Here is a 19,962-nt window from a genome sequence, read left to right on the forward strand (position 1 = left end):
GTCAAGGTGTTGGATTGGCCAAGTCAAAGTCCAGACCTCAACACCACTAGGGGTGTTCACACGGCAACTTTTACTCCGGTGTAGCACCGGGGCTGCCCCGGTAGAGCGTTCACACGGTACAAAGTTATACCGGTGTAGCCCCTGAAAGCTGCTTAAACCGGTGCAAATCTAACCCTGCTCGGGGGGCGGTTTAAGAAATTTACTCCGGAGTAAATGCTAGTTTGCGGGGCAGCACCGATATAAAATGGGACGTCTGAACGCTACAGGGGTAGACTCGCTACGCGTGAGGAGAGCTGATTACATACGGGCATTGCATAATTTGCATCCTGGTATTTTGCGCTTCCAAAATGGCGACTATCAACAACAACAGAACTGCGTGTCTTCTAGTGTTGCCAGATTGGGCGGTTTTAAGTGCATTTTGGCGGATTTGAACATATTTTGGGCTGGAAAACGTCAGCAGTATCTGGCAACACTGGTGTCTTCATCCACGTTGTTTTCCCGGCGCTTGGTGATGCCATGACAACCAGGAAAAGGAAGTACATTTTCACGCATGCGTACATTTCATTTCCGCATTATTACTATCGTATAGCACAGTCGCAAAAACTGCCGTGTGAACGCAAGTGGGGTTGCACCGTTGCTAACACGCTTCTCTCTAGTAAGCAGGTTTGTGACGTGTGAACGCTCCACAAAATTTACACCGGTGTAAGATATATCGCAACAAAATACATCGGTGCAGCATCGATGCAAATATGTGCCGTGTGAACACCCCTACTGAGATTCTGTGGCAGGATCTTAAGAGGAACATACTGTAAACAAACAAATGCATTCAAACATCAATGAACTGAAGCAATGTTGTAAAGAAGAGTGGGCCATAATTTCTCCAAAATGATACGAGAGACTGAAATTCCGTAGGAAACATTTACTTAAAAAAAAAAAGTTCTTACTAAAGGTGGTTCTATATGTTACTGAATTATAGCGTGTACTTATTTTGTTTCCCACATGGTTGCAGTATATTTTTAAGTAAAAAAGAATTACATATTAAAATCTATTGCGTTTTCTTGTCAACTGAGGTTATTTGTTTGTTTGTAGAAGTTGGTGAGGACGACACAATTGTTATTCACGTCCTGATAGATAAAAACAGAATTAAAGGTGGTCGTACCTACAAAATAGAAAATATAGAATAAACAATGTTGTGTATGACTTCAATAAAATAAAAGGTGACATGATAGTAGAGGGCGGCACGGTGGTGTAGTGGTTAGCGCTGTCGCCTCACAGCAAGAAGGTCCGGGTTCGAGCCCTGTAGCCGGCGAGGGCCTTTCTGTGTGGAGTTTGCATGTTCTCCCCGTGTCCGCGTGGGTTTCCTCCGGGTGCTCCGGTTTCCCCCACAGTCCAAAGACATGCAGGTTAGGTTAACTGGTGACTAAATTGACCGTAGGTGTGAATGTGAGTGTGAATGGTTGTCTGTGTCTATGTGTCAGCCCTGTGATGACCTGGCGACTTGTCCAGGGTGTACCCCGCCTTTCGCCCGTAGTCAGCTGGGATAGGCTCCAGCTTGCCTGCGACCCTGTAGAACAGGATAAAGCGGCTACAGATAATGAGATGAGACAATAGTAGAGTAGAAAGTCAATAGAAAGCAACTCTGACCTGTCTCATGAACTCCTTGGTGGTGAAAACCAGCTCATGGTAGATGAGCCAGCGTGGCTGTTCCTCAAACAGTGAGCTATTGGGGTGAACATACACAGTCTGCTGGTGCTTCACGGTTTTGTAGCCTCCTTTACTGAGACGGGCCGTGTGGTAGAAATAACCTGCTGTGACTGCCTACAAGAGACACAAAAAGGTACATATTTCATAAAAACAAAAATATCCATCAATTTTAATCTTTCTTGTAACTAGAAAGAGCACGAAGATAAACTGTAAAAAAATAAATAAAAATAAAAATAATAATAATTCCGGCAATACCTGAAATGTATTGTAATATTTTAAGCGCTAGCAAAACACTGCAGTATTCTAAAAAATAAATAATTGAACACTGAAAAGTCTGGAAAATAAATCATGTCGTTGAAAAATACACTTTAACACCCAGTTACTCGTTAATGTGTGCAACATTTTAGTGGGTCAGTGCTTTAAAAAAATAACAGCAATAACTCCTCAGAATTTTTTTTTTTTAAATCTCTTTCTTTGTGTCTTAACATCAAGGCTCAACGTTTCACTCAAATTTCAACTCAATTATGATTCGGAGCTCATTATCGAGACTGGAGCAAGTACAATATTCCAACAAAGCGTGCAGCTGCTCTGATGGCAACGTGCAGTTGAATTACTCACTGCTGTTTTAAGCACTTCAATCCATTATTCAGCTCCTCTGGTGCAGCTTAACTGGTTTTGTCATTTTTGGCATTTGTTGTCTTGTTTGAATCACAGTTTGACATTTTGCTTAGCTTCTGTTGGCCGCCTTCTCTTTAAAGCGTATATGCAGAACCCAGGGCTCTACACTAACTTTTTTTTTTTTCAGGAGCACACGTGCTCCCAAGTTAAAAATTTTAGGAGCACAGGGAAAAAAAAAATGGGGGCACAAGCACAAGTAGGTTTTCATTTTAAAGGTTTATTGCAGCGCAAACCTTAGACACACCAACACATAAAACGCAAAATTCAATTGAGAATGAATGAATGAACGAATGAATAACGAACAACTGAATGAATGAACAAACAGTAGCTAAACAGAGAGCAGAGCTCAGCAGAGCTAACAACATCATCAAGGACAGCTCCCACCCTGGCTCTGAGTTCTTTGACTTGCTGCCCTCAGGCAGACGTTACAGGTGCATCAAAGCAAGGACCAACAGACTCAAAAACAGTTTTTTTCCCACAGGCCATAACCGCCTTGTACAATTAGCCTTTTTCACATTACGTCACTTGCAGGGGAACTCTTATCCGTTTTCAGACTTTTGAATGGAAGAAGAGGTATACGGCGGCAACATATGTTAACAAAACTGTCATTCACAGATAAGACTGATAATAATATTGTGCATTGTTGTTTATCATTACATATTGTTAGCGACCATTCCAGTCACCTATCTGCCTTGTTTTGGAAAGGAAGTTTACTGACTTTCTATGGTTGCTACTTGTTAGCCAGCAGATTAGCATGCCGCCTCTTCTTCCATTCAAAAGGCTGAAAACGGATGTGAGGTTCTTCTGCAAGTGACGTAATGTGAAAAAGGCTAATTACATGCACTGACTGATGCTACTTCTGGCAGGTGCAACAATGCACCAGCAAGGACCTAAAAGGACAATATTCTCACACTTACCTGATACAGTGCAATACTTATTACAGTGCAACCTCACAGAGCAACTTTTTAGTTCTTATAGCTTTTGTATATTTTATATTTATATTTCTACACTTTTACATCCATACCCAATACAATACCAAATACAGTGCAATATCCTGAGAGTTTTGTAGCTGAACTGAGTTTCTATAACTAATGTGCAATTAACATCTGCAACTCAACACGCCCAGTTGTATATATATTATTTGTTTTTCTGTTGTGTTGTGACATGCACCATTTGTATATACTGTATATTATTTGTTTTTCTGCTGTGTTGTATGTTCCCATCTAAATGTTTGCACTGGGGTGTGTGCTTTCCATCTCATTATATAATTTTCCCGCACCTTCTCCCGTCGTTCTAGCTTTCTTCACTACACTTTCTTCCTCATCCGTTCTTTTATTCTTGTTTCCACCATCATTGCTTTTAAAAAACGCCGTTATTCTCTGCATAGCGAATATATTTCTCAGCTCGGTGCGAACCAGCTCTCAGTTATCTCTCAGTTGAATGATCTGATGAATCCCTAAAAAACACTTTTCCCACCTAATGCCACACCCACAACATACAACCGTGGGAAAGAGGGGCAATCACAGAAAGATGTGGCAGAACGGCAAAAAAAATTTAACTTTTTCACTCCCCCCGGCTGCCATGGGAACCACCGCAGGTGCAAGACAGGGGCAATGCACGCAACTACAGACAGGGAGCAAGGCGCAGGCAGAACACACACACTTGCAACAATACAGGCCGTTACTCGTTACACTATATTAGGTAGGCTATCCAGTGCTGGATTTACATACTTTGCAGTTTAACGTTTGATACATTTTAGAATGTTAAACTCGTCGCGTCTGTGCTCAGTGCTTTCCTAAATTGTCGGCCGCAAGAAGCCCTCGCACGAATGCGCGTTTTTTTTTCGTCGTTCGCATGCTGAAAAATTCGCTCGCAAATGTGAGTGAAACGTGCGCACTGTAGAGCCCTGGCAGAACCATGGCCTCACTTTCGTTTATACTGTAAATGCCTTGAGACCTCAAGAATGACCCAGGAATAGTTTTAAGCGTTAACAATAAATCTAATATAGTGATTTTTATGATTAAAGTGACTTATATAGGTAGCAGTCTGAGTGAATGACCTTGACGTCCGTAACGTCACAGCAGGAAGTCTATCAGTCTCATTGCCATTTCCGCTATACTAAAACACAGAGCTGACTGCAACTCCGATCCTCCATTTTGAGCTAATTTATCGCCGTGCCACGTAGATGTGTTGCTGCACCCGCCAGCAACACGACAGAAGGTGGATTTACGTTGCATTCGTGGCCCAAGAATGTTCAAACTGCAAAGATTTGGACGTGTTTTGCGAGAAGTTCATGGGCACACTGGGCGCCTACGAAGTGGCCTCTCCTCTGCTCTGCACATTTTACTGAAGACTCGCACGAGACCTCTGATCTGTTGAGGAGCGTTGGGTATAAGCCCGTATTGAAAGAGGATGCAGTACCAACAGTTAAAGAAAAAAGAAAACGAAAGTATTTTATTTATTTTTTTAAAAAGGAAAGTTCAGTTTCACCAGTCTTCATGGAGTGAGCCGAGGGTTGTTGCTAAAACTGGGGACAGAACAGGACGTGACATATCACTCGGGCAGTGACCTCCCTGTGGTTGTCGCTAAAACCGGTGACGTTCCGTTCTGTCCCAGGTTTTAGTAATTGCCTGAGCCGAGCAGTAATGGCGGAGTACTCCTTATGGACAAAATGGAGAATGAGTGGACCAGCCGTCTGATTTCTAAACTGGATATTGCTGCCATCTCACCCTTACGTGGAAGAAGTGAATGAACGGAGAACTGAACGAACAACTGAAAGTCAGACTGTTTCAGAACAATCGGCCACAAGATCGGCCTTCAAGAAGCGAGAACGCAGACGGGTAAGCTCCGACTCTCATTTGGATACAAAACAACAAAAACAACACATTGTTTACCTGCATTTAGATTAACACATGTAACTTGTATTGTGTGTTTAAGTTAGCGGTATAAGATTATTTAATTTGCTTCAGAATGTGATTGTCTCAGTTCATCTGATTATTTAATTAGCCTTTTACATTTTACCAGTGAAAATGCATGCATGTACTGTACATGTATGTTGCATAAGTTATAACACCTATCCTGTTTTAATGAGAGTCAACCCACAATCAATGAAGTCAAATCAGTCTTAGTTGAGCAAGTCGGTAACGGTATTTCTTACTTTCACCATAAATTTTTATTTATCTGACTTTGGTCTATAGCTGTAAAAGGCCTCGGCCTTAAAACCGGTTACCGCTGTGACGTCACGCACTCAGGGCTGGCTGGCTCAGCGGGGCAGCTCGAATGCCAACTTTGCGGTCAGTTTTAACGCTCAATAAATAAATAAATATTCCCATTTATGCAGCATACAAGAGTCAAGGATGGAGATACTATCCACTCAGAAATGTATTTAAAAATAAAGGCTCTGGGTATCTGCTTTAAAAATATAAAAGTTTAAAAAAACAGTGGTCAAATTTGCAGTAATAAAACGAAAGCCTCTTCCTTGAGCTGATTTTGTACAAACAAACAGTAACAAGTCCATTCTGTGCGCTATTAAATAGAAATGCCTGTCTTTTAATATGTGAACATGAGAACGTACGTAATGGCAAGGCAGTATAACAGGAGCAATGCACAAATAAAACACTGCACCCGTGGGTGTGTACGTACTCCTGTGTATCCGTGTGTGTGTGTGAACATGAAATAAGAACGCAATGGAAAAGTCCAGAGGAAAAAAACAACTGTTATGGAGTCAGGGAGTGAAGGTATGATATGGAGATTTAGAATATTTTGCTTGAGACAGATTTAATCTCATGTCTTGGCATCTACAGAGTCTAGAAATATGCTGGTATAATGCTCTGTTTTACAGAAGGTAGGATTAAAGAACAAGGGGGTATGTGGGGAGTTGTAAGGATGTTTACAATATCAAAATGCAAATGGGTTTAGTGACCCCTGACCCCTTTATACTCCATCCCGCTCTCTCAGATCCTCTAGCCATGATCTCCTTGCTGTTCCTCGCACTAGACTCTCTACCCTGGGTGGCAGGTCCTTCAGCACCATGAGCCCCAAGCTCTGGAATTCCCTTCCTCAACCCCTCCGTGACTGCTCTTCTCTTCCTTTCTTCAAATCTCATCTCAAAACCTCTCTGTTTCATGAACATTTCTCCACCAGTGCATGAACTCGCCACTCTTTAGCAACTCCCTTTTTTTTTTCGGCGTTTTCTCTGACCCATGTAAAGCGACCTTGAGTTTGAGAAAGGCGCTATATAAATGCAACATTATTATTATTTATTAGTCTATCCTATGATTTACAGTGCTGAGCGTAAATGAGTACACCCCCTTTGAAAAGTAACATTTTAAACAATATCTCAATGAACACAAACAATTTCCAAAATGTTGACAAGACAAAGTTTAATAGAACATCTGTTTAACTTATAACGGGAAAGTAAGGTTAATAATATAACTTGGATTACACGTTTTTTCAGTTTTACTCAAATTAGGGTGGTGCAAAAATGAGTACACCCCACAACAAAAACTACTACATCTAGTACTTTGTATGGCCTCCATGATTTTTAATGACAGCACCAAGTCTTCTAGGCATGGAATGAACAAGTTGGCGACATTTTGCAACATCAATCTTTTTCCATTCTTCAACAATGAGCTCTTTTAGTGACTGGATGCTGGATGGAGAGTGATGCTCAACTTGTCTCTTCAGAATTGCCCAAAGAAAATAATTTCTTTCCACCACAAAGGTGAAGGCTACAAGATGATCAGCAAAGCTTTACTTATCAGTCAGAATACTGTAGCAAAAGTGGTACAAACATTTAAGAAAGATGGAATTGTAACCATCTCACAGAGACGTCCAGGTCATCCACAGACATTAACACCTCGACAGGAGCGTCTTCTGATGAGAAGGGTTGAAGAAAATTGGCATGCAAGTTCACTGCACAGGCATGTGATTTGACCAAAGTGAAAAAGACTGAAAAATAGCCGGGGGTCTGGGGGCCGCAGGCCCCCAGCCAGGTCCAGGGCGGAGCCCTGGTGGGGGGACAAGCGGGGCGAAGCCCCCCCGAAGCTCCTGTTTTTTAAGCAAATTACCATGGAAAAATGATCACAAACAATCATTTGAAGCAAATGCTTCAGTCTTTTTAACAAATTTTTTTGCAGTAAACATACCTGATTATCCAAAGGACCTGCTGGATCTGCTCACAATTTCATACACTACAGTCTATTTACAGCTCATGAATTGTCTTCATTTCACAGGACTAATGATCAATGACCTGATGAGTTATTGTCCAAACTATATACACAGTTCACTATTTACAACTACTCATTACATTTCTTTTCAATGGAGACATTTTGCTCGGATTGCTCTTATATGCGCTTTCCTAGCAAATTTCCGGGCAGCTTGCATCTTCCTCCATCCAAAATATACAATCATTTTTTTTTTTTTTACAAATGAATTAATAAAGTAAACTCTCACCTCGTTATTAACTACCTTGTCTGCAACTGGGATGGGTTGTTTCAGTGGGTCTTTCTTCTCAATACTACCGGCGGCTGTCGAGGTAAACAAGGGATGAAGTCCATACGGTTTGTTCACCTTCGGTTGACATCCAAATGCACCTGCTATCGAAAAGTTCGTTTTCCTTTCTTCGAGCTTGTTCACGTGTTTTTGCCGCTTCGCGTGAGCTTCCAATGCCTTGAAACCTCGTGTTCCATAGTCAATAGTATCCTGATACCATGTGCACAATGCTTTACCGGGGCGGTCAATTTTACGAATGAAATCGCAAAAAAGAGTGGTAACTTCCTTCTTTCCAACAGTATCAACGATTTCTCTTTCCAACCAGTCCCATCAGAACTTATTCTTGATATGTTTATCAATTTCTTTGACGCGAGAGGCATCTTTCCATTCAAGCACAGACATATTGCAACAATTGCAAATGGCGCTAAAAGCGACCTCGTATACAACAGCAGCTCTGATTGGTCAGAAGGAACAGACATTCAACCAATCAACGGAGGCGTAACTGTTTCCTTCTCGAATACAAAAGACGGATCGGAAAATGAACGAGTGGGGATTTTAACACGAATATACGATCGGCAAAAAAGCTAAAAACGGAAATTTTTTTTTTGTTTTTATGTAGTTGAAAAAGACGGAATTCCGACTAAAGACGGAAAAATCGCATGCCTGACTGCAGTTATCTAAAGAAGTAGAAAGCCAAACTGGGGTGACTATTTCCCATGACACAATACGGCGTATGCTGTAGAGGAATGGCATGCATGGATGCTGTCCATGAAAGAAGCCTCTCCTAAAGCCCAGGCACAAAAAAGCCCGCCTAGAGTTTGCCAGGGCCCATGCTGACAAAGATGAAGACTACTGGGACTCTATACTCTGGAGTGATGAGACAAAGATAAATGTTTTTGGAACTGATGGCTTCAAAACCGTATGGCGTCGCAAAGGTGAGGAATACAAAGAAAAATGCCTGGTGCCTACAGTGAAACATGGTGGTGGCAGTGTCCTTATGTGGGGCTGCATGAGTGCTGCTGGTGTCGGGGAGCTGCATTTCATTGATGACATCATGAATTCACAGACGTATTGCTCTATACTGAAAGAGAAGATGCTACCATCACTCCGTGCCCTTGGTCGTCGTGCACTTTTCCAACATGACTAAACACACATCTAAGGCCACTGTTGGATTTCTGAAGAAGAACAGGGTGAAAGTGATTCAGTGGTAGAGTATGTCTCCTGATCTGAACCCAATCGAACACCTATGGGGAATTCTGAAGAGACAAGTTGAGCATCACTCTCCATCCAGCATCCAGTCACTAAAAGAGGTCATTGTTGAAGAATGGAAAAAGATTGATGTTGCAAAATGTCGCCAACTTGTTCATTCCATGCCTAGAAGACTTGGTGCTGTCATTAAAAATCATGGAGGCCATACAAAGTACTACATGTAGTAGTTTTTGTTGTGGGGTGTACTCATTTTTGCACCACCCTAATTTGAGTAAAACTGAAAAATGTGTAATCTAAGTTTATATTATTAACCTTACTTTCACGTTACAAGTTAAACAGATGTTATATTAAACTTTGCCTTGTCAACATTTTGGAAACTGTTTGTGTTCATTGAGATATTGTTTAAAGGTCCCATGGCATGAAATTTTCACTTTCTGAGGTTTTTTAACGTTAAAATGAGTTCCTCTGACCTTCTTAAGTCACCCCAGTGGCTAGAAATTTCATAATGTGTAAACCAAACTATGCCCAACATTTGAGAATGGCGCGTCAAAACGGCGCGTTGATAAACTCTTCCCTTTACTAAGTCAGCAAGGGAGATGATCCCCACGCCCCCCCTCTGGATTCCCACCCACTGTATGGATTGCCTGCCCAGTTGTAGTGAGGAGACCATAGAGGGAGGACACAACAACATGGCATCACCTAAGCGAGCGAAACATGGAAATTGCGCTGTACATGGATGTGACAACACAGAAAGGAGTCTGTTTTTACTGCCGACGGGAGAGCCCCTGAAGACGCAGTGGCTTAATTTCATTTACTTCAATAATACGCCGTCGAGTCTACCTAAGACGGTGTATGTTTGTCGGAAGCATTTTCCTGAGGAATGTTTCCACAACTTGGGACAGTACAGGGCAGGTTTTGCACATCAACTGTCACTGAAGCCTGGGTCCGTACCAAGCATCCCTGCCGCATCAGCCACAAACACCGAACAAGTAAGTGTATAACTGTTAAGTCGTTTTGCCGTGTTTTAAAATCGGTGCGTTAGCCTAGCAATGGCTACATTAGCTGTGCAGCTAACTGTTTCCTGCAGTTAGCCAGGTAATCTGCGCTACAAAACTAAAGAGCATACAGCATGCTCTGTTAAACTGAGTTTAGTTACACTGCTACATAGGCCCTACTGGCCAGAATGCAATCAAAGTATCTTAGAATGCCATATAACTACATGTACAAAGAAAAGCTGGCTATTCTCCAGTGCAGCCATGAGCATGCCTATTTTGCTAACAGACTAGTCCCTAGTGCAATACAAGGTGCGCTGGGAAGCTGTGCAAAAATAGTTGAGTTTTACAAATGACTTCGTGTAGATACATTTTGTATCCACCACGATAGGGATATGATGAAGTATGGTGGCTATTTATATCAGCATGTGAACATTTTGTCAAGCAAACCGGGATATAGCCTAAATCACTACCTTTGTGTAAACACAGACTCGGTTTGATCGTGAACTTTATAACGGGAAACATAACCAACCCAATAATTCCCGTTTCCAGACATAACATTTCACACTCACCATTCTGATACGTCCTGCTGAAGTCGGTGATTTACAGTTTGTTCAACTGCTTGCGCTTCTGCTTCGGGGTCGGACTCCGGGTCAAAAGCGAAAGCTTGGACTGTTGCTTGACCTGCCATTGCTACTGTTCACACACAGCTAGCATGGCCGCAGCTTGGTCAAGCCCCTCCCCCTCCCCCCATGGCCCGCCCCCACCCTCTACCCTTCCCCGCCTCCTGCTTCTCATTAGCAAAACGACGCACTGGGAAAAGCGCTGAAATGGGGCTTTCTTCCAGGAGGCTATATCTACGTGCCGAGGGTTCATTTCGAGAAAGACTGCGGATATAACATCCGGAAACCTCCACGAGCCCGTTTAAAGCATCAACAAACCACCATGCCATGGGTCCTTTAAATGTTACTTTTCAAAGGGGGTGCACTCATTTACGCTGAGCACTGTATATTCACTATCATGGCATCAGGAATGACGTTAGTGATCAAATTTTCAATTATATTATATTAGGTGTCCAATATGTAAGGGATAATGTACAGCAAGTCGGTCTTTACTGCAAAATAAATGAGAAGACATGGTCATCACTATCCCCCGCCACGAGCATCTTATGCAGACCTCTTAACACTTACGACCTTATAAGCCCACTGCTTTAATATTGACTTACCGGTATGATGTCGTAAGTGCTATGACACCTTCATAAAATGCTACCCAGCTTTTTTCAGTAGTATGAGCACGCAAAGTTTCATTCATGTAGCTTAGGAGAAAACTTGTCCAGAGTGAGTCCACTTGTACAAAGTCCAATAACAAAAATCAAGGGCCATAACTCTGAAAATAATTTCTTGTAAATTAATTTTTGAACTCAACTTGGATCATGAACAATAATATGAGCACGCAAAGTTTCATTGATGCAGCTTATGTAGTTTCTGAGAAAACTTGTCCAGATTGAAATGGACGGATGGATGGAATCAAAGTCCTTCCAACGCCATGTGGCGCATAGGGCGGCGCCCATCTCCGTTTCCATAGCCTTCGGCCTCTTGCCTATTACACAGCTAGGGTTACAGTGGGGGGGGCTAGTCCTCTGGTAACCGCGAGAGTTTGACTCCCCACTCGCATCTGTATTGCAGTGTGCCTTGCCAGACGGCAGCAGGCACCATTTTTATGATGGTCTTTGGTATGACCCGACCGTGAGTAGAACTCGCGATCTCCTGATCGAGAGGCGGACATGCTAACCACTAGGCCACTTGCCAGTTTGGATGGATTCCTATTCCTATATACCCTGTGCACTTCGTGGCAGGGGATAATAATGACAGGGTGACCCTGATGTGAACTGGAGGGGTCTTGAATCACACTGAAGGGGTTTGTTTTGCAATAAGAGTAAGGATTCGCTAATGGAACAATAACGGTTGTCAAAACGGGACAACCACGGAAACCCAAATTTGACAAGCTATCAAAATACTCTCCATTAATCCAATAACAAACTACTACTGCTAATTGGTTTTTGCATAACTTCTTTCCAATAACCATAACTTTTATTTTTTCATTGCAAGTGCTTTAAATGGTAATATTAGGATGTGAAAGGGCAGCGAATTGTGTGTTTCATTTGATATCCCTTCAACTACAATGTAAAACTCGGCACTCGAGGGGATTCATCATTGAGTTCATTTAAATTGTTTTTGCTTTGTTTCTTAAGTCAATAAAGTATTCATCATTTTGAACTATTATAAATATAATTTAAATGTGTGGGGCGGCACGGTGGTGTAGTCATTAGCGCTGTCGCCTCACAGCAAGAGGGTCCGGGTTCGAGCCCCGTGGCCGGCAAGGGCCTTTCTGTGTGGAGTTTGCATGTTCTCCCCGTGTCCGCGTGGGTTTCCTCCGGGTGCTCCGGTTTCCCCCACAGTCCAAAGACATGCAGGTTAGGTTAACTGGTGACTCTAAATTGAGCGTAGGTGTGAATGTGAGTGTGAATGGTTGTCTATGTGTCAGCCCTGTGATGACCTGGCGACTTGTCCAGGGTGTACCCCGCCTCTCGCCCGTAGTCAGCTGGGATAGGCTCCAGCTTGCCTGCGACCCTGTAGAACAGGATAAAGCGGCTAGAGATAATGAGATGAGATGAATGAGATTTAAATGTGTGATAAAATATTAAAGGCGATATTTAACCCAACTCATGATTTGTTGTCCAGAGCTGAAAGCAATAACCTGACTTAAAAACAAAAATATACAAAACTAATAACCATGAGACGTGGTGGGATTTGAGGCTACAATTTCAATATTCTCAAAATCACGCTTCAATGCAGACCATGCTTACATCATTTCCAGATCATACTTACATCCTCAATTTCTCTCGGGATTATTAAAATCCACCCATCCATCCTTCCTTCACTTGTACCGGTCAAGCGAAATGCACACTGTTTGGTGAAGGTCTTTGCTGGCATTAGTGCAAATAGATAAGTTACCACTACACCTACATAAAGAATTAGTTTTTTTTTAAATTTATTTATCTCAACCAATAATTATTCTTCTACTTGAAACTCAATTTATGCAAAATCCTTGTTTGTCAATGTTGAAATTAACGATGAAAGTGTTTGATTAATGGCTGCATTTGATGCACACACCTTTAAAATCGCATCACACCGCACCACCTGGACCATGCGCAAAAAACCCCCCTGAGATTCATCACTCTTACAAAGCACTACACCCATTTCATTGCCATTTCTCATTCCTACAACTGTGAAAAAAAAGTGTGCTGTGTGAGCTTTCTGAGTGATACGATGTGGTTCAGTCCTGCATCGCATTGTCACAGTCATGACGTTGAAAATGACTCAAAGCAGCCTCTCTATTTGCGTGCATTATTAGGATACCGAACCTGTATATCTTGTGGAGGGATGCTCTTGGCCAACTAACAGCATCGTCTTCCTACATGAAAGTTCAAAATTCAATCTTAGTGTCCCACTTTGTGGTTCCATTAGCAAATCTGTACTCATAATGACCTGTACATTATACTGCTTATTACATGGCTACATACTTAAAAAAAAAAAAAAAGCAATAATTTGATAAAAAATATTACTTTAAAAATTATTTCGTTAATTACGTGGTGCATAGGAACAGTCCATTATACAGAAATAACAATCTGCACGATGCTGTATTCGACCAATTAGAATAGAGTATTCAACAAAGCCATGCAATATATATATATATATGTTATTTACCAGCTGGGAGGTCCGTATCGTGAAATGCTGTGACTGAGGTCTTGAAAGTACTGAGCGAGGCCCTCTGGGCTGAGGTCAGTATTCAAGGCCGAGGTCACGGTATTTCACCATACGGACCGACCTTAAGCTGGTAAATAATATATTTATTTTTTTCTTTACCAAATTCTAACCGAAAACGAGAGCATCCGAAAGGGAAAACCGAGCCGAGCCGCCATTTTGAATCCTTATTCACGGCTGTAATGCAAATTGCTTGCTCCTTGGTATACAAGTGCACTTCCATGGCAGGAAAAAAACTACATTTTGCCGCCTATGTACAGGGATCCCAGCAGTAATTGAAAAAAATAGAGGAATGTAAGAAACTATCAGCAGGGGTCAAGGGCGCTGCAAGCCCCCTGAAGCTGTTGAGATTTTAACATTTAAAGATGCTATAGAACACATTTTTTACATAGATTTAACATAGAAAAGCAATAGAATTTAACAATAATGTGTATCTATTTGATGCCATATTTTGTAATCAATGACATAAGTGGCAAAATTTTTTTTATAAAAATTAGATGAAAATGTAGCTTTGAAGAATATACTACTTCTAACCCGGACACTGTTCCGCTATCTCTTTTATGGACGATATCTTTTTTCCACGACATACTGAATTAAGTTCAACGCATTAGAAACAAAAGCACGAACGGAGTTAAAACACATTTTCTAGCAAATGGGCGCAGCCATATTGTTTTCTCGTTCTATCGCGTACAGTCTCGCGGTATTTACATCAATTTAACTTCCGAGTGTTCCCGAATGTCAACGAGAACAAACGAAGCTGACAAAAACATCGCTAAACAAGCAAACCAAATCAGAACGCATTCTGCTGGTCATTTTACTTAAACATTTTTAACGGATATACAAGAGATTTAAAAAAAAACAAAAAACAAAAACCATCACCACTTTGGCTAGAAAAATAGCGGAATTCCGCTAAATAGCGGACGTCTGGGATCCCTGTATGTAGTCCCCTATTTATACAAAATTGAGCCATTCAGGATTCAGCCATGTTTTTGCTCGGCGTTAGCAAGTTACAGGTTTTTAGCTTTCTCCTGAAATGTTTTCTTTTCACTTCTCTTGAAATGTCGTGGCTCAGGTGGATAAGGCGCCATACCATAAATCCGGGGACCCAGGTTCGATTCCGACCCGAGGTCATTTCCCGATCCCTCCCCGTCTCTCTCTCTCCCACTCATTTCCTGTCTCTACACTGTCCTATCCAATAAAGGTGAAAAAAGCCCCAAAAAAATCTTTATAAAAATCTTATAAATAAATCTTATAAAAAAAAGATAAATGTTGACAAAAATTGCTACTATGTTTGCTGTTGCTGTGAATTAGCGAGTCGCCAGAGGTCCATAACCAGGGTCCATATCGTAGGGCACGGTCAGAGGGCGGGATTTGATGGAAACTGGACCGTGAAAAACAATAACTACTTATTAACTGAGTGCAGGGTCTTTACGGAAAAATATCAGACCAAGGTCTTTTTGTACGGACCTCACCATACTGTCAAGACCTTGGTCTGATATTTTCCCGTAAAGATCGAGCAAGCGAGGATAATAAGTAGTTTATTATATGGCTTTTTTTCATTTCTAAGATGAAAACAGACGGTCATTACAATGAGACATGACACTGCTTTTAGTCACATCATATTTGTAATGTAGTTGAGTTACGCATGCAGAAACAGCTAGCGGTTTCAAAACTGAATTTCTGTTAGCGGTTAGAGGTTTCTGAATGCTCTTCGTTGCTCATTTGTTCGATGACTCTTGCTTGTCTTTTGTGTTTCGGACGTTTTTTATTCCGGTTCTATTTCCAATCAATTTTTTTGTCGTTTTGTTTTTTGCAACATTAAAAGCCGGCGCCTTGGACGGAAAGTCCGTGATCGCCCATAGCATTACAGGAAAATTCTGCCCAGCAAGGAACCAATCAGAGCGCATGATTTTACTGGAAGTATCTTCTCTTCTCTTCTCTTCTCATCTCTTCTCATCTCATTTCATTATTTCTAGCCGCTTTATCCTTCTACAGGGTCGCAGGCAAGCTGGAGCCTATCCCAGCTGACTACGGGAAAAAGGCGGGGTACACCCTGGACAAGTCGCCAGGTCATCACAGGGCTGACACATAGACACAGACAACCATTCACACTCACATTCACACCTACGGTCAATTTAGAGTCACCAGTTAACCTAACCTGCATGTCTTTGGACTGTGGGGGAAACCGGAGCACCCGGAGGAAACCCACGCGGACACGGGGAGAACATGCAAACTCCGCACAGAAAGGCCCTCGCCGGCCACGGGGCTCGAACCCAGGACCTTCTTGCTGTGAGGCGACAGCGCTAACCACTACACCACCATGCCGCCCCCCGGAAGTATCTTGTACCATATAATAAAAGAAAATAATGCACATCAAGCCATACTGTTAGAAATTAGTACTGTATGTCGTCAAGGAACAAGAGATGGTAAACGGAAAAATACAGCAGAGTGGTTTTTACAACACTCTAGCGACATGGTTATACATGTGGAATACTAGAATATCACAGCCATAATCAGAATGCTTTATGGAAACACAGTTGTCAGATATGATGCATGGAAAGGATATTCTGTCTTGGAGAAAATACTATTTGGATGCCAGATATGAAAATAACTTTGCTGCTGGAAGTTTTGTCAGTATGCATCATCCGCTATGTTACAAGAGGTGGGATAAAGGAGAAAGGGACGAGGAGGGCGGCTACCTTGCGGATGCAGATGTTGTCACCGTTAGCGCTGCATAACTCCACCTCGATTCTGTCCATCAGTCCCTCCAGCTGCTCCCTCACGTCACGCGCCCGCCTCATCGAGCGAAACTGGATAAAGTTTTCAAAACACCACTGTGTGGAATAACCACTCTCCACCCACTGCAACAGAAAGAGAGAGAGTGAGAGAGAGAGAGAGAGAGAAATGATTTCAAAATCGACCTCAATCTATTTTGTTTCTGTAACGCAGCATTTTAGTTTTACGTGATACTATCAAGAGCCACTAGCATCCTAATCTTAAAACTACATTCAATGACAAGTCAATAAATTCATTGTGGTTTTGTTAAATTACTTGGAAAATTACTCCGAGTCTGCACATTTGGGTGAATTTCTGTATGCAAGTAGGTCAAAAACAATGTGACAGGCTGCGGGAAGACAGTCAGAGCTTCGATTGGCTTATGTGTGAGGAATAACAATCAAAATGTCATTATATTGGGGGAAGAAAATCCGAACAAGTGGAAGCAACACACACCAGAATGCAAAGTGACCTTGCCTACACCATATCTACAACGAGTGTTATACTTCTTACTCGTCCACACACAAATCAACAGATTACCATTATACAACCTTTACTACCGTCATATCTTAAAGGGTGTTAATATGCTAGTTGTCTATAAATAATTACTTTGTGTAATTATTATTTATTAGTTTGTTTGCGATATTGAAGTGCAAACAGAGGTCTAATCTAATCTAACCTAATCGTCAAAATGACAATTTCGAACATTTTGACTCAATTTACAGTCCGTGTCCAATATCAAGCCAGCCTGTCAGAAATTAGTACTGCATCTCGTCAAGGTACAAGAGAGACGATGAATGGAAAAATACAGCAGAGTAGTTAATTACATCAACTATTCTGCAGCTACGTAGTTAATTGTAGAATATTATAATAGCTATAATTCAAATGCTTTGCGGAAACATGAAGGTCAAAGACGATGCATGTAAAGTAAACTTTGTCAAAGAGAAAATAAGATTTATTATACGAAAACAGTGAAAATGTTTGCTGCTTGAAGTTTCTTCACTCTGCTTTATGACATGGCAGAAAACAAGGACTCCGTAGTTCCTGATACAGCAAGTTAAACCAGTTTCATAAAGGACATACCGGTATCCAGTCATGGCTATGGCAGGTATGAGGAAGGAAAAACTTTCCACAGTCATGATACCTGAGAGTAAACATTGAGGAGCATCAGATGGTCTCCTCCTGGCACCACAAAGTTCATTCGGGCATTGTCCGCATGCACGACTTTGTCTTTTGGCCTGTAGAAGATAGCGTTGTTGACTGACAGCATGGCGGCGATAGTTAACACCTCCTCTGAGCACTTATACCTGCAGGGACACAAAGAAACGGTTATATGAAATGACAATTAAGGGTAATCGCAAAAAGGGAAGTTTTGTAATAGCTGTGACTGGAAATGTTAGCGTAGAGGGCTTACTGTTCAGAAGCCAAGATCATTTTACTCAGCATGGGGTCCACAGGCAGCTCAGCCATCCTCCTCCCCAGCTAACACAGAGCAACAGAGCCAAGTTAGTCCACACATGCGTCACATGTACCAGTCTGTACACTGCATCTATTGAAAGAGTCTTAAAAAAAGTTACTGCTGTAAACACCAGTTATTGGCTGTGTGATGTCGAACACTGGAACACATTTTCTCAGTTTAATTCATTATAAACAAGCTGCCTACAAAGTTCTGCAGTCCAGATTATGTTAATGGCTCAAAGTTTTATAAGAACCCAAGCCCTATAGGTATTTTTAAACTTGTATATGTAAATATCTCATTCATCTCATTATCTGTAGCCGCTTTATCCTGTTCTACAGGGTCGCAGGCAAGCTGGAGCCTATCCCAGCTGACTACGGGCGAAAGGCGGGGTACACCCTGGACAAGTCGCCAGGTCATCACAGGGCCGACACATATGGCCCTTTTCCACTACCCTTTTTCAGCTCACTTCATCTCGCTTCAGCTCACTTCAGCCCGACACGGCTCGCGTTTCGACTATCTAAGAACAGCACGACTCAGCTCGCTTCAGCCCTGCTTAGCCCCCAAAACTCGCACGGTTTTGGAGTGGGGCTGAAGCAAGCCAAACCGAGCCGAGTGGGGCTAGGGGCGTGAGCAGACACTCCTCTGCGCACTGACTGGTGAGGAGGAGTGTCCTCACATGCCCACACACGCCCCGCGAGCACGCTGGGATCTGTAAACACCGTAAACCCGGAAGAAGAAGAATTACGAATTACGAGAATTATGAAGCCTTATGCGCCTCGCCTCATCTATACGCTCTTGCCAGTATCTGTTGGCGTTGTCGGTGACAACCAGCCACAGCACCAAGACCAGCAACACTAACGACACCATGTCCTCCATGTTTATTGTTTACTATCCGGGTCGTAAGACTACCGCTTAAAAGATCACTGATGTCACTGTTTGAGCCGCTTAACGACATCACCTGACGTCCACCCACTTTCGCTAACTCCACCCAATGTGTCCACCCACTTCCAGCCAGCACAGTTCAGCGCGGTTGTAGTCGAAATGCAACTCCAACAGCCCCGCTCAGCTCGACTCAGCCCAACTCAGCACGGCACGGCTCAGCCCAACTCAGCCGCGTTGGTAGTGGAAAAGCGGCAATAGACACAGACAACCATTCACACTCACATTCACACCTACGCTCAATTTAGAGTCACCAGTTAACCTAACCTGCATGTCTTTGGACTGTGGGGGAAACCGGAGCACCCGGAGGAAACCCACGCGGACACGGGGAGAACATGCAAACTCCGCACAGAAAGGCCCTCGCTGGCCACGGGGCTCGAACCCGGACCTTCTTGCTGTGAGGCGACAGCGCTAACCACTACACCACCGTGCCGCCCATATGTAAATATGTACATTTATTTTTATTACTGGGTATTAAACCCCTTCAGCGCCCTTGGATGAGTCACGTCATAAACACCTCCTGGGGCGTCGTGGCTCGGGTGGTTAGGGCGCCATGCCGTGAATGCGGGCGACCCGGGTTCGGTTCCGGCCCGGGGTCGTTTCCCGATTCCCGCTCATTTCCTGTCTCTGCACTGTCCTATCCAATAAAGGTGCAAAAAGCCCAAAAAAATATCTTTAAAAAAAATAAATAAACACCTCCTTTTATGCACATTACTTTTACTTCACAGTGGCACATTACCGTGAGTTGGCCTAGTGCAGGGGTGGCCAACCAGTCGGAGCCCAAGAGCCACAATTCTTACTGTGTTACGGCAAAGAGCCACATTGGCACATGGGCACACAAATATTACCCTTCCTTCTGCGCGCGCGGACACACACACACACACACACA

The 19,962-nt window shown here is 42.6% G+C and overlaps 1 protein-coding gene across 2 annotated transcripts in view; it reads right to left on the reverse strand.

Annotated features, from left to right (window-relative positions):
- Window positions 1-19,962, reverse strand: part of dhx16 (DEAH (Asp-Glu-Ala-His) box polypeptide 16) — a 98,853-nt gene that overhangs the window by 9,573 nt on the left and 69,318 nt on the right. For both annotated transcript variants that reach the window (XM_060944275.1, XM_060944274.1), the window contains exons 17-20: window positions 18,090-18,157; window positions 17,820-17,982; window positions 16,600-16,761; window positions 1,645-1,818 (exon numbers count right to left, since the gene is read on the reverse strand). In XM_060944275.1, coding sequence (XP_060800258.1) covers window positions 1,645-1,818; window positions 16,600-16,761; window positions 17,820-17,982; window positions 18,090-18,157 — 567 coding nt within the window. The remainder of the gene's footprint in view (window positions 1-1,644; window positions 1,819-16,599; window positions 16,762-17,819; window positions 17,983-18,089; window positions 18,158-19,962) is intronic.

The sequence above is a fragment of the Neoarius graeffei genome, chromosome 17 (genome assembly GCF_027579695.1).
Source record: "Neoarius graeffei isolate fNeoGra1 chromosome 17, fNeoGra1.pri, whole genome shotgun sequence".
Classification (NCBI taxonomy): Eukaryota; Metazoa; Chordata; class Actinopteri; order Siluriformes; family Ariidae; genus Neoarius; species Neoarius graeffei.